The sequence below is a fragment of the Astyanax mexicanus genome, chromosome 3 (assembly GCF_023375975.1).
Source record: "Astyanax mexicanus isolate ESR-SI-001 chromosome 3, AstMex3_surface, whole genome shotgun sequence".
Classification (NCBI taxonomy): domain Eukaryota; kingdom Metazoa; phylum Chordata; class Actinopteri; order Characiformes; family Acestrorhamphidae; genus Astyanax; species Astyanax mexicanus.
The window spans coordinates 9,168,262-9,183,168 of record NC_064410.1 but is presented as its reverse complement, the minus strand read 5'-3'; the positions used below and the strand labels follow the sequence as shown (position 1 = coordinate 9,183,168).

The 14,907-nt window shown below is 42.2% G+C and overlaps 2 protein-coding genes across 4 annotated transcripts in view; one reads left to right on the top strand and one right to left on the bottom strand.

Moving 5' to 3' along the window:
* LOC111196314 (zona pellucida sperm-binding protein 3-like) overlaps window positions 1-14,907 on the bottom strand; it is an 81,254-nt gene that overhangs the window by 48,013 nt on the left and 18,334 nt on the right. The window lies entirely within an intron of this gene.
* LOC125799323 (zona pellucida sperm-binding protein 3-like) lies at window positions 2,313-11,695 on the top strand. Of its 3 annotated transcripts, none has more exons than XM_049475820.1 (8): window positions 2,313-2,822; window positions 2,919-3,049; window positions 3,128-3,231; window positions 3,303-3,480; window positions 3,587-3,704; window positions 3,776-3,864; window positions 3,937-4,028; window positions 4,102-4,210. In XM_049475820.1, the coding sequence occupies exons 1-8, from the start codon at window positions 2,349-2,351 to the stop codon at window positions 4,167-4,169; spliced, it is 1,254 nt and encodes a 417-aa protein (XP_049331777.1). In that variant the 5' UTR covers window positions 2,313-2,348; the 3' UTR covers window positions 4,170-4,210. The 3 variants fall into 3 exon arrangements, with proteins under 3 accessions (XP_049331777.1, XP_049331778.1, XP_049331776.1); XM_049475821.1 differs by lacking the exons at window positions 2,919-3,049; window positions 3,128-3,231; window positions 3,303-3,480; ... (2 more) ...; window positions 3,937-4,028; window positions 4,102-4,210 and adding exons at window positions 10,405-10,535; window positions 10,616-10,719; window positions 10,791-10,968; ... (2 more) ...; window positions 11,425-11,516; window positions 11,588-11,695 and having other exon boundaries at window positions 2,315-2,822; XM_049475819.1 differs by lacking the exons at window positions 2,313-2,822; window positions 2,919-3,049; window positions 3,128-3,231; ... (3 more) ...; window positions 3,937-4,028; window positions 4,102-4,210 and adding exons at window positions 9,804-10,307; window positions 10,405-10,535; window positions 10,616-10,719; ... (3 more) ...; window positions 11,425-11,516; window positions 11,588-11,695.

The window sequence follows — 14,907 nt, the reverse complement described above, 5'->3', positions numbered from 1 at the left end:
GCTGGCAGACAAATCAGCTCCACCAGTCCACCAACCTTTACTGCAGACCAAGTCAGGAGACAGCTGAGGAGACTTCACCTCAGGAAGGCTGCTGGCCCGGACAGAGTGTCCCCCAGAATGCTCAAGGCATGTGCTATTCAACTGGGTGAGCCCCTCCAACATGTGTTTAACCTGAGTCTGCGTCTAGGGAGGGTTCCTGCCACATGGAAGACAACCTGCCTCATTCCAGTTCCTAAGAAGGCACACCCGAAGGAGCTGAATGAATACAGGCCGGTCACTTTGACATCTCACGTGATGAAGACCATGGAACGACTGCTGCTGGACCACCTCAGACCTCAGGTCCACCATGCTGAGGACCCACTGCAGTTTGCGTACCGTGAAAAGGTGGGAGTGGAAGATGCCATCCTCTATCTCCTGCACAGAGCTCACTTTCATCTGGACAAGGGGGAAGGTGCTGTGAGGGTCATGTTCTTTGACTTCTCCAGTGCCTTCAAAACCATCCAGTCCCTACTGCTGAGAGACATGCTGATGAAGATGGAGGTGGATATGCATCTGGTCACCTGGATCACTGACTACCTTAAAAACCACAACATGTCAGGATCAGGGACTGCTCCTCTGATACAGTGATCAGCAGCACAGGAGCACCACAGGGGACTGTTCTCTCTCCAGTACTGTTCACACTGTATACATTAGACTTCAAATATCACTCAGAGTCATGCCACATGCAGAAGTTCTCTGACAACACTGCAGTTGTGGGGTGTGTGCGTAATGGTGATGAGAGTAAGCACAGAAACCTGGTTGAGGAATTTGTGATGTGGTGCAAGATGAACCATCTGCAGCTGAACATCTCCAAAACCAAGGAGATGTGCATAGACTTCAGGAGGTGTTCAGCAAGCTGGTGAACATCATGGACAATGTTCACCACCCTCTGCACAGCACCATCACCAGGCAGAGGAGCTCAGTCATCGGCAGACTGGTGTCCCAGTCCTGCTCCACAGACAGGACAGACTCCGAAAGTCTTTTGTCCCTCAGGCCATAAGACTTTTCAACTCATCTCAGCACAGCAAACTAAAGGCTCTGTGACACTTTTTCACTCTGGCAACTCTGGTCACACCATGGACACACCCTCAGCTATGGAGACACTCTCAGACTTGCTGATGCCTATAACACTGTTTTTATAGTTCTACCCTATTTTGCACTAGTAGTTCATTCACTAGTTCATTCATCTACTGTTTACTTATCTTTTGCACTGCTGAATTTAAATCATTATATAACTGTGAATTTATCCTCACTTTATGCACATCAACTGGTGTTCACTGTATATTGTTCAACTGCACTACCTCCATTCTACATTACACACACACACTAAAGTCTCTATTTTTACATTGTACATTCTATTTTTTATTTTATTGTATTTATTATGTATCTTTATCTTTATATTTTATTTTGTAACTTTGTGTATTCAATTTGTAACTTTGTGTATTATACCTGCTGCTGGATGTCTCGAATTTCCTCTCAGGGATCTATCTAATGGTCACGGAAAATGCGCTCTCAATGAATTTTGAAGGATTCTGTGATAATACCCGACTAGGATGTCTAGTTTTTTTTTTCCAGAGTTCACAACTGCATATTTAATTCCTGAGAATGTACCAAACTGTTGAGTTGGCCACTGCTAATTTTTCCACTATAATTCTGATGGACTTCTTCTGCTTTTTAGATTAATGGTGGTCTGTTTCACTTCCATTGAGAAGTCCTTTGGCTGAGTGTGGTGGGTTCACAGCAACAGTTTCCAGATGCAAATGCCACACATGGAATCCACTAAAGGCCTTTTACCTGTTTAACTGATGATGGACTAATAAGGGATTACCTCATCGACCCCAAGAAATAGATTTTGAGATCATTTATCCCATTACTTTTTGTCCCTTTGTAGGAAAATGGCTGTAATTCCAAAACGCTTTCTAGGATATTTTTGTTCAACCCCTTGAATTAAACCTGAAAGTCTACATTTCAATTAAATCTGTCTTTTCATTTCAAATCCAGTGTGGTGGCGTGCAGAACCTAAATGAAGTATATTTCTGGACATAACTGTATAAATGGCACAGATATTTTTATATCTAACTGTTGTGGGCAATTTTAGTATGGACAACATTTTCCACAGTACGACCGATGAACCTCCTACAGCGGATCACATTGAACTTGATTGGTGTCACCTGTGTCACACAAACAGCAGGTCTAGAGGCGTGTTAAGAGCACTCCAATGGGGGCAGAGTCACCTTTGTCTGTTTCTACATAAAAGCAGTTCCAGGTAACAGCAGAAACAGTCCTCAGTATTTCACAGAATTTCTAAGATGGCTCTAAAACAGTGTGGGGTTGGGGTTTTGCTGGTTCTCGTGTTGGGAGTGTGTCATGCACAGTTTGGTAATCCAGTTGGTGCTCCAGCTCAGCCAAAACAGCCAACTTTGCCAAATGTTCCTGGTTTAGGAGGAATCTCCAATTCTCCTCAAACTCCTCTGAGTGTTCAACTCAAACAAATGCTGGGTTCAGTGAAAAAGCTGACGTGGCATTATCCCCAAGCTCCAGTGCAGCCTCAGCAGCCAGCAGTGCATTTTGAACCACCACAGCCTGTTCGTGCTACTAGTGTAGCTGTTCAGTGTAGCGAGAACAACGTGTACGTGCAGGTAAAGAAGGACTTCTTAGGAACTGGAGAACTAATAAGCCCAGCAGAGATCACACTTGGAGGCTGTGCAGCAACAGGAGAAGATTCTGCTGCTCAGGTTTACCTTTTTCAGTCTGAACTGCAGCTGTGTAATGGTGTGTCAATGGTGAGTTTGAAGGTGTGGGAATGGCTGCTCTGGGTCTGGAACCCTTTGTTGGCTTGGGTGTAATATTTGGTTTAATTTTTGCTTTTTTTTCTTCAGATGACTGAGGACGAATTGGTGTACTCCTTCAACATTATCTACGTCCCAAAAACCTCAACCCCATCATCTGTTGGATCTCCAGTAGTCAGGACGAAGAGCACTGTGGTGGGCATTCAGTGTCACTATCCACGGTAAGGAGCACTCTGTTCGGTGTAGATGCTGCAACCAGAAGCAGGAGTCTGTATTGAGACTGTTTGGCTTGTTCACAGGAAGTTTAATGTGAGCAGCAATGTCCTCCTGCCTGCTTGGATCCCTTATGCCGCTACTGTGACTGCTGAGGAACGTCTGGTCTTCTCTCTCAGGCTCATGATGGGTTTGTATTAAAGCACTGCAGGTAGTGTAAGGGTTAAACTGTCTCTAATGGTGCTGCTTCTTTCTCTCCAGATGACTGGCAGTTTGAGAGACCCTCTAACCAGTACATCCTGGGAGACTTCATCAACATTGAAGCTGCTGTGATGCAGTACAACCATGTTCCTCTGAGGATCTTTGTGGATAGCTGTGTGGCCACTACTGTGCCTGACCTGAACACGACTCCCAGATATTCCTTTATAGAGAATCATGGGTAAGCAGGCCTTTGTTAACTATCCATCTTCAGACTGGTTTGGAGTACAGCCTTCATCTGTCTGACTGTCCATCTTGGACACTTGTCTAACTGTTCCTCCTTCTAGGTGTCTGGTAGACGCTAAGCTTACAGGCTCACAGTCTCGTTTCCTGCCCCGGGTTCAGTGGGACAAGCTGCAGTTCCAGCTGGAAGCCTTTGTGTTTGAGCAGCAGAGAAGTGGCTTGGTAAGGAGGACTGCAGTGTTCTGTATAGACTGTACTGTTCCTGTGGGCTTATGGTGTTTGCTCCTCTGCAGATTTACCTCACCTGCTTCTTGAAGGCGGCTGCTGCTGCTTCTGCTCCCACTGATGCTGTTCACAAGGCCTGTTCCTTCAGTAATAATGGGTGAGTTTTGGTAATGAAGCTTCAGATTTTGTGCAGTTGATCAGGTTACTGACCAGGGTTTGACTGTTTCAGATGGACTTCTTTGGATGGAGATTCCAGAGTTTGTAGCTGTTGTGATACGAGCTGTGGCAGCAGGGATGTGGGACATGTTCTGCCAGGTGCAGGTAAGTATAGCAAACTCCGCTTGTTAAACCAGAAATGTAACTGCTTTACTTACCCCCCTGTTTCCTGTTTCAGCTCCACAGTGGCAAGGAAGTGTTTCCCTGGGTCCCATTAGGGTTAATGAGAAGGTGCCGTTCTGGTAATTGTAAGCTTTCCTGAAGGAAAATAAACCTCTTTTGATGAATGACTGGCTTTTTGATTTCTTATTTGTAGTAGTAATCCACACATCCTGTCTACATCAATCTGTTGATGCAGGTTCAATTCTCCTGTGTAGCCTTGTACTTGAATTGGGTAAAAATGGTGCAGCAAGGCTTTATTTCTGAGAAGCCATTGGGAAGACTTCTTCTCCTTATGGTCTTTCTGTGATACAACTTGACAATCTTGTTAGACTGTACCATATGTGACTAAAGGGATACTGGAAAATCTTCCTAGGATGGGTCCTCAGTAGGACATTGCCATATTCACTGCAGCCTAGGCTGTGAGTAGCTTGGTTAATAGAGATTAAAAGATGTTTGAATCTGATTTTCTGCTCAGATTTGATTTGGATATCTTGATGGTTCACATTAACAAGTGTGAGCTTGTTAATGTATGTGTAATTTGAGCTGTATGTGTAATTTGAATGAATCTGTCCTTAAAACACACCTTATTTTAAATTTGTGCCAAACCTAAATAATACTTTATTTAGATTAGTGTCCTCTTACTTAGGGTGACCATTTTTATTATTATTTGGGTAAACCAGGACAGTTTGGAATGGGGGGATGGGGCACATATATACTGTGCCATGCACTCATTTAACATAGGCTGACATAATCCTACAACATATACAGTTTTATTAAAAATGCTTTTCAATAAGTCAATAACAATAAATTTAATTCAAAAGGCTTAATTTCCTGTAATTAATGAATAGCACAATGAAAAATGCTCATCTAAACATCCCTCACTAAACAAAAGTTTTAACAGTAACTCAACTTAGAAGAACACGTGATACTCAGTTACCCTCAGTTATGAACAAAATATTGTGTGTTCTGTAGGCTATTGGGAAAAACATACATTTTCAAGTCCTTCTCTGTGCTTTTTTTGGCAGCAGTCCCTTAACTATGAGGGACATGAACACTTCACAAGGCTTCCCAGTTGTCTCGACCCGGTCAGAAAGTGGGGAAACTCTTGTAAATCATCGAGTAAACAAGCTTCAGTATGTTTCGTGTGTACTGAAAATCATGCTGTCTACGTTCTGATTAAGAACAAGACTGCCCTCACTGACGCGGCTCTGGGATTGTCACACGCAGCACCGTGTGCAATGCCCTAGTGCCTGTAAAATTAATGGTCCAGTAAAGGTATATTAAAAACCAGGGCATTTCCTCACTTTTTTTTTAAAAACCCGGGGCGCCCGGGACAGGACTTGAAATACGGACGGTTGGTCACCCTAGTCACGCCCCTACTTCTCCATCTTCTTCCCATCTTAACGGTAGAGGTTGACTTTGATTTCATGTGTACAATGAACACTTCCAGAACTAGGCTGGCATTTTAGATGAAGTCTAATCTGGCCTTTTTTTATTAAGAATTTGAACCTCTAGGTCAGGGGTGTCCAACCTTTTTTTTTTTCGGGGGCCAGAAGGAGAAATATATTTGAAGTCACAGGCCACAGACTCTATAATAAAACAAATAATGAAATATACCACTTTAAATAATATATTTTCCTGATTACTTTCATTTTCATTTACTATCTTTATCTATCTTTGACAGTGTTAAAAGCTAAAATTTTTCAAATTGATTTTTCAATTCATGAGGTCTCTTAATATTGAACTCCTTAATTACGGCAACTTTTAGACTCTTTGGCCCATTTTTTGCGCTAAAACTTTACAGCCTCTCCGCTTTTAGACCCTTTGACCCGTTCTTTTGCGCTAAAACTGCGCAGCCTCTCCGCTTTTAGACTCGTTTGCCCGTTTTTTCTGCGCTTCAACTTCACTCTCACCGCTTTTAGACTCTTTGGCCCGTTTCTGACACCTAGCGTTCAAACTTTGAATCTTTGAATATAAAAACCTGCTTAACAGCGGGCCAACTTTCATTCTATTTATGAAATACCTCGTGGGCCGCTCCACAAAAGGAAACGGGCCGCAAATGGCCCGCGGGCCGTAGTTTGGACACCCCTGCTCTAGGTTCTAGGTTCATGGCATCTGTGTGTGTGTCTGTACGGCTGAGAGTTGTGTTCAGTAAAAGAGTATTCTGCTAAGCTGTTGTAGGGAATTCCTACGCACAAGAACACAACACTAGGGAGCCGAATTGTCCAGTGGTCTAAATCACTGCCACTATGAGCGGAAGGTCGCAGGTTTGAACCCCCTCTCATGCAGCTTTGCCATCATGCTGCCGGCGCTCAGAGGGAGCAAAATTGTCCCTGCTCCCTCCGGCTTGGTAGATGGCGCTCTCTCCCCACATCACTACAGGGTGATATCCACAGCACAGGGCATCTGTGAGCTGATGTACTGAAACTGAACGGAACTGCTCTGCACTGCAAGCGAGCTGGCTGCTCAGGAATAATGTATCAGGATCAGCTCGAAAAGAAGCGGTGGCTGACTTCAAATGTATCAGAGAAAGCATGTGCTAGGGGCCTCATGTACTAAGACTTTTGTGGACTTCCTACTAAAATGTTACGTACGCACAGACCTGAAATGTTCCGTAAACACAAAATTTATCAAACCGTGCATAGACAGAATCCCACATACATTCTTTTAGTAAATCTCAATCAACTTGAAATCAAGCACAAATGCACAAAAACATCACACCTGCCACGAATTCTCCCTCAGTTACGCAGAGTATAATGGCAGTCATCATCATGGGCCAAAAAAACATAATGGTCACGGAAAATGCGCTCTCAATGAATTTGGCCATTAGTAATATTTTCCAATAATGCCAACGCTGCATCTCCAACAACTCCAGCGCAAACTTTTATTCATGTTTATATAATCTAGGCTAAGTGGAAACACGTTGAATGATTATTTCTGTAAGCCAATGAAATTTTCTGATTAATTTACTTTATTTTACCCAATAATGCTTACTACAATGTGTGCGTGAGATAGCGTACGCAATGTTTTTGTGCGTACGCACCTTTAGTACATGAGGCGGTATGTTGGAGCATTACTAGTGATAGGGGGAGTCCTAATAAGTGGGTTGGGTAATTGGCCACGTAATTTAGAGATAACCAGTTATTTAATATTAATATCTCTACTGCTCTCTGGATGTATTGGTCTCTTATTTGCTTATTAACAGATACAATGCGCACAAACTACACTCATCATTTACACTTGCTAGCTGTTGTCATGTCTGTTACCGTTTGTAAAATCGCAAAACACACTATGGATTTAAAAACTCTCTCATAAATCTTCAGAAGCGTAAAAGTGTAAAAAAAAAAAGAGATTGAGAGTGCATTTCCGGGGCTGGGCGGTGCATGTGCACTGTGAAGCTCCCATTGCCCACCTGCAACCTAATTTCATTGGCCACGGAAGGTTTTGCGCTTGAGAGTGCATTTCCGGGGCCTGACAGTGCACTTGCACTGTGAAGCCCCTGTTGCACACAGACCCCTCTCAATCTGTCACATGTTCTTAACAGCTCACACTTTTTGATTTTATATTTATTAAGTCTCTTTTCAGTATCAAACGTTTTGATCAAAGTTAATATAACTTGTATTTGATGTCATTTCTATTCACTTGAATAGTTTGGTTCTTGATTGATGGAGTTTTTGGATTTCATAACATGACAAATTAAAAGGATTTATATTAATAGAGCAACAAGCAAACATTTTTTCCATGCAACTGTAATATTTGATTGAATAAATAATATACTGAGAGGTATTTAACATTAAGGAGTAATTACATTCATTTTATTAGATTTGGTTACATTTTACATTTTACATATTACATTTATAAGTTACATCTGGCCCTCAGAGGACAGACAATATGCCAATGTGGCCCTCGGCCAAAATTAATTTCACACCTGTCTTAGTACATTGCAATCAACTTGAAATCAAGCTCAAATGCACAAAAACATCACACCTGCCATGTCTCCTCCCTCAATTACGCTTAGTATAGTATAATGTTATAATAATAATAATAATAATAATAATAATAATAATAATAATAATAACAATAAAAATAATAACAATAATAATAATATGCTTGAGTATAATATGCAAGTCAAGAAAGAAAAGTGTTGCAAGACACATTGCGTAATAACTTATAATTACCCATGTTTTAAATGTATTATTCTAGGATGGATAATAAATGCTTTCATTTAAATGAGTTGCTTACCAAGAAGCCACCCGTCACGCACTCGACTTGTTTTCTTATCCTCTTATGCTCTTGGAAATCTAAAACGGCTTATAAGCCAGTCATCATCATGGGCCAAAAAAACATAATGGTCACAGAAAATGCACTCCCAATGAATTTGGCCATTAGTAATATTTTCCAATAATGCCAACACTGCCGTCTCCAACAACTCCAGCGCAAACCTTTATTCATGTTTATATAATCTAGGCTAAGTGGAAACACGTTGAATTATTATTTCTGTAAGCCAAAGACATTTTCTGATTAATTTACTTTATTTTACCCAATAATGCCTAACTACAATGTGTGCATAAAGGATATCTTATTAGTTGTAATTTCAATGCATCGCCACTAAGTGTCGCCAAATGATAAAAAAACAAAACATTCGTTCAAAAAAACAGGCGTACGCCCGAAACAACAGTGCCGTGGGGAAACGCACTTTCTCACGTTCAAGTCAAATTTAGTACATCTGAGCGTGAAATATGGCGTACGCAATGTTTTTGTGCGTACGCACCTTTAGTACATGAGCCCCCAGGTGTGTTGGAGCATTACTAGTGATAGGGGGAGTCCTAATGAGTGGGTTGGGTAATTGGCCATGTAAATTGGGGAAAATGGGGAAAAAATATATATATATATATATATATATATATTTTCTTCTTAGAGATAAGTATGCACCTACTTCATAGAAAGTGTTCCTTAGTTGGGTAGAACTGAAAGAAAGTTTTTTTATTCACCATGGAACAGATTCTGTGATAATACCCGACTTGGGATGGCTGTTTTTTTTTGTTTTGTTTTTTTAGTTCCAGAGTTCACAAATGCATATTTAATTCCCGAGAATGTACCAAACTCTTGAGTTGGCCACTGCTAATTTTTCCACTATAATTCTGATGGACTTCTTCTGCTTTTTAGATGAATGGTGGTCTGTTTCACTGTTCATTGAGAAGTCCTTTGGCTGAATGTGGTGGGTTCACAGCAACAGTTTCCAGATGCAAATGCCACACATGGAATCCACGCCAGACCTTTTACCTGTTTAACTGATGATGGACTAATAAGGGAATACCCCATGGACCCCAAAAAATTGCTGTAATTCCAAAAAGCTTTATGGGGTATTTTTGTTCAACATCTTGAATTTAACCTGAATGTCTACATTTCAATTAAATCTGTCTTTTCATTTCAAATCCAGTGTGGTGGCGTGCAGAACCTAAATGAAGTATATTTCTGGACATAACTGTATAAATGGCACAGATATTTTTATATCTAACTGTTGTGGCCAATTGTAGTATGGCCAACATTTTCCACAGTACGACCAATGAACCTCCTACAGCGGATCACATTGAACTTGATTGGTGTCACCTGTGTCACACAAACAGCAGGTCCAGAGGCGTGTTAAGAGCACTCCAATGGGGGCGGAGTCACCTTTGTCTGTTTCTACATAAAAGCAGTTCCAGGTAACAGCAGAAACAGTCCTCAGTATTTCACAGAATTTCTAAGATGGCTCTAAAACAGTGTGGGGTTAGGGTTTTGCTGGTTCTCGTGTTGGGAGTGTGTAATGCACAGTTTGGTAATCCAGTTGGTGCTCCAGCTCAGCCAAAACAGCCAACTTTGCCAAATGTTCCTGGTTTAGGAGGAATCTCCACTTCTCCTCAAACTCCTCTGAGTGTTCAACTCAAGCAAATGCTGGGTCCAGTGAAAAAGCTGACGTGGCATTATCCCCAAGCTCCAGTGCAGCCTCAGCAGCCAGCAGTGCATTTTGAACCACCACAGCCTGTTCGTGCTACTAGTGTAGCTGTTCAGTGTAGCGAGAACAACGTGTACGTGCAGGTAAAGAAGGACTTCTTAGGAACTGGAGAACTAATAAGCCCAGCAGAGATCACACTTGGAGGCTGTGCAGCAACAGGAGAAGATTCTGCTGCTCAGGTTTACCTTTTTCAGTCTGAACTGCAGCTGTGTAACGGTGTGTCAATGGTGAGTTTGAAGGTGTGGGAATGGCTGCTCTGGGTCTGGAACCCTTTGTTGGCTTGGGTGTAATATTTGGTTTAATTTTTGCTTTTTTTTTCTGCAGATGACTGAGGATGAATTGGTGTATTACTTCAACATTATCTACGTCCCAAAAACCTCAACCCCATCATCTGTTGGATCTCCAGTAGTCAGGACGAAAAGCACTGTGGTGGGCATTGAGTGTCACTATCCACGGTAAGGAGCAGTCTGTTTGGTGTAGATGCTGCAACCAGAAGCAGGAGTCTGTATTGAGACTGTGTTTGGCTTGTTCACAGGAAGTTTAATGTGAGCAGCAATGCCCTCCTGCCTGCTTGGATCCCTTATGCCGCTACTGTGACTGCTGAGGAACGTCTGGTCTTCTCTCTCAGGCTCATGATGGGTTTGTATTAAAGCACTGCAGGTAGTGTAAGGGTTAAACTGTCTCTAATGGTGCTGCTTCTTTCTCTCCAGATGACTGGCAGTTTGAGAGACCCTCTAACCAGTACATCCTGGGAGACTTCATCAACATTGAAGCTGCTGTGATGCAGTACAACCATGTTCCTCTGAGGATCTTTGTGGATAGCTGTGTGGCCACTACTGTGCCAGACCTGAACACGACTCCCAGATATTCCTTTATAGAGAATCATGGGTAAGCAGGCCTCTGCTAACTATCCATCTTCATACTGGTTTGGAGTACAGCGTTCATCTGTGTGACTGTCCATCTTGGACACTTGTTTAACTGTTCCTCCTTCTAGGTGTCTGGTAGACGCTAAGCTTACAGGCTCACAGTCTCGTTTCCTGCCCCGGGTTCAGAGTGACAAGCTGCAGTTCCAGCTGGAAGCCTTTGTGTTTGAGCAGCAGAGAAGTGGCTTGGTAAGGAGGACTGCAGTGTTCTGTATAGTCAGTACTGTTCCTGTGGGCTTATGGTGTTTGCTCCTCTGCAGATTTACCTCACCTGCTTCTTGAAGGCGGCTGCTGCTGCTTCTGCTCCCACTGATGCTGTTCACAAGGCCTGTTCCTTCAGTAATAATGGGTGAGTTTTGGTAATGAAGCTTCAGATTTTGTGCAGTTGATCAGGTTACTGACCAGGGTTTGACTGTTTCAGATGGACTTCTGTGGATGGAGATTCCAGAGTTTGTAGCTGTTGTGATACAAACTGTGGCAGCAGGGCTGTGGGACAGGTTCTGCCAGGTGCAGGTAGGTGTAGAAAACTCTGCTTGATAATTCAGAATTGTGTAACTTTACTCACTTTTCGTTTCCTGTTTCAGCTCCACAGTGGCAAGGAAGTGTTTCCCTGGGTCCCATTAGGGTTAATGAGAAGGTGCCTTTCTGGTAATTGTAAACTTTCCTGAAGGAAATAAACCTGTTTTGATGAATGACTGGCTTTTTGATTTCTTATTTGTAGTAGTAATCCACACATCCTGTCTACATCAATCTGTTGATGCAGGTTCAATTCTGCTGTGTAGCCTTGTACTTGAATTGGGTAAAAATGGTGCAACAAGGCTTTATTTGAGAAGCCATTGGGAAGACTTCTTCTCCTTATGGTCTTTCTGTGATACAACTTGACAATCTTGTTAGACTGTACCCTATGTGACTAAAGGGATACTGGCAAATCTTCCTAGGATGGGTCCTCAGTAGGACATTGCCATATTCACTGCAGCCTAGGCTGTGAGTAGCTTGGTTATAATAGAGATTAAAAGATGTTTGAATTGTTTGAATCTGATTTTCTGCTCAGATTTGATTTGGATATCTTGATGGTTCACATTAACAAGTGTTACTGAGCTGTATGTGTAATTCGAATGAATCTGTCCTTGAAACACACCTTATTTTAAATTTGTGCAAAACCTAAATAATATTACGTTTAGATTAGTGTCCTCTTACTTAGGGTGACCATTTTTATTATTTGGGTAAACCAGGACAGTTTGGAATGGGGGGGATGGGGCACATATATACTGTGGCATGCACTCATTTAACATAGGCTGACCTAATCCTACAACATACAGTTTTAATGCTTTTCAATAAGTCAACAAACTTCATTAACAAAATTTAATTCAAAAGGCGTAACATTTCCTGTAATTAATGAATAGCACAATGAAAGATGCTCATCTAAACATCCCTCACTAAACAAAAGTTTTAACAGTAACTCAACTCAGAAGAACACATGATGCTCAAATACCCTCAGTTATGAACAAAATATTGTGTGTTCTGTAGGCTATTGGGAAAAATAAATAATAAATTCAAGTTCTTCTCTGTGCTTTTTTTGGCAGCAGTCCCTTAACTATGAGGGACATGAACACTGTACACAAGGCTTCCCAGTTGTCTCGACCCGGTCAGAAAGCGGGGAAACTCTTGTAAATCATCAGTAAACATACACTTGAGCTTCAGCATGTTTCCTGTGTACTGAAAATCATGCTGTCTACGTTCTGATTAAGAACAGGGCTGCCCTCACTGACGCAGCTCAGGGATTGTCACACGCAGTGCCCTAGTGCCTGTAAAATTAACGGTCCAATGAAGGTAATTTAAAAACCAGGGGCCTCATATACTAAGACTTGAGTGGACTTCCTACTAAAATGTTGCGTACGCTCAGACCTGAACAGTTCTGTACTCTCAAAAAAATCCGGATTTATCAAACCGTGCGTAGGCAGAATCCCACGTACATTCTCTTAGTACATCACAATCAACTTGAAATCAAGCGCAAATGCACGAAAACATCATACCTGCCATGACTCCTCCCTCAATTACACACAGTATAATAATAATAATTATTATAATAATTTGTTGCACTTCTCAAGAAGAAGAGGGATTTCCAGTCATTTCTCAGGCAGTTTTTATTGACTCATTCTCCCTTCTACACATTACACATGGAGCTCTCCTTCTACCACTCTCCTTTTTGGTCTACATCCACTCTCTACTCACTACACACACTGCCATCTACTGGCGCAAAAGTGCCACTACATACAAAATGTAACTGATGGTTTAAAGTGCAGAAACAAAGAATCAAACTGCTGTTTATGAATCAAATGCATAAAATAAACATATGGGGGGGGGTCCAACTTTTACCACTATCTCCACACTCTCCCCACAAAAATGTAATGTCGACCCGACATTAAGCAACTGAAAACATTGTGTGCCTGTACATATTTGGTACCTATGCAGAACATGTTAGTAGGCTATAGCTAAAGAGGAATCACAGGTCTTGTCAGTCCATTAAAATGCAAAACTGGATATAATCCACAGTACAGCATGTATCTCCTCCTTCCATGCCATATGTCTGCAGAAGATGCCTTTGTGCACGATGACAATCAACTGCTCCATCCACATTGTGGGGATCTGCATCTTTTGTGAGAGTAAGGTACTCCATATAGCCAACACCTACTAGACAGACCAATATGTAATGAATGTGCCTAACACACCTACTGGACATCTTCCCCCTTTTTTTTTTTTATATACAATCTCGTGTTACCTATCAACTCTAACAACCTGTTACAAGAACCAAACTAATGAATACAATAAGCTGAACTACTTGTTTTCCTATGTTACCAACAATATTTAACCCCTACCCTTGCGCTTAAACATGTGATGTAGTGGGCTGACCTAACTGGTCATATGTAAGTATCATTCTCGGCCTTCTTGTTCTCAAAGGATACTTTTTAACTGTGACCTGGACAGGATCCTCCTCCTCACTGGATGTCGACTCAGCAGACTCTTCCTCAACCTGGGCTTGGTCCCCATCTGGATAAAACTCAGGTGCATCAGCCCTCAGTCGAATGTCCTGTGGTAGGTCCTTCCCAGCTTGTAGTCCCACGATAGCCCTCCAATCCTCTTCATCTTCATCTGCTGTGCTGTTTTGGGTGTCCACAATCCGTTCTTTTCGTCTGTGTTTTTCCTGTGTAGGCCCTCTCCGAGAATGCTCCACTGGTTCCACTGGGAGAAAATCACACGGCAACAGCAGGTTTCTGTGCATGATTCGAACACGGCCCTTTCCTGTTTCCGGCTTTATCTCATACACTGGAACGTCTGGGTGCTTTCTTTGGGCCACCACATAGACCCGATCCTCCCAGAATGATCTTAGCTTCCCTGGTCCACCCTTTTCGGTTAAGTTTCTGACTAGAACTCGTGATCCAGGAAGCAACTCAGCACCATAGATTTTTTTGTCATAGAGCACTTTACCTCTCAAGCCCTCTTTGTAGGCTGTTCGAGAAGCCAGTTTATATGCTTCTGTCATGTTGGCCCTCCACCTTTCAGCATAGTCTCTGTGGGATGTACTCTGTTCTCTTGTTTTGAGGCCAAACGTAAGATCGATGGGGAGCTTTGGACTACGGCCAAATAGCAGAAAATAGGGTGCAAACCCTGTTGCTTCACTGCGTGTGCAGTTGTATGAGTGGACCACCTTTGCCAGGGATGACTTCCAGTCTGCCTTTGCAGCTTCTGGTAAATTTCTGAGCATTGACAATAGGGTACGATTAAATCGTTCCACCTGACCATTCCCTTGTGGGTGGTACGGTGTTGTGTGGGACCCTTTAACACCACTGTACTCCTGAAGCTTTTCAAACAGCTTATTCTGGAATTCTCTACCCTGGTCATGATG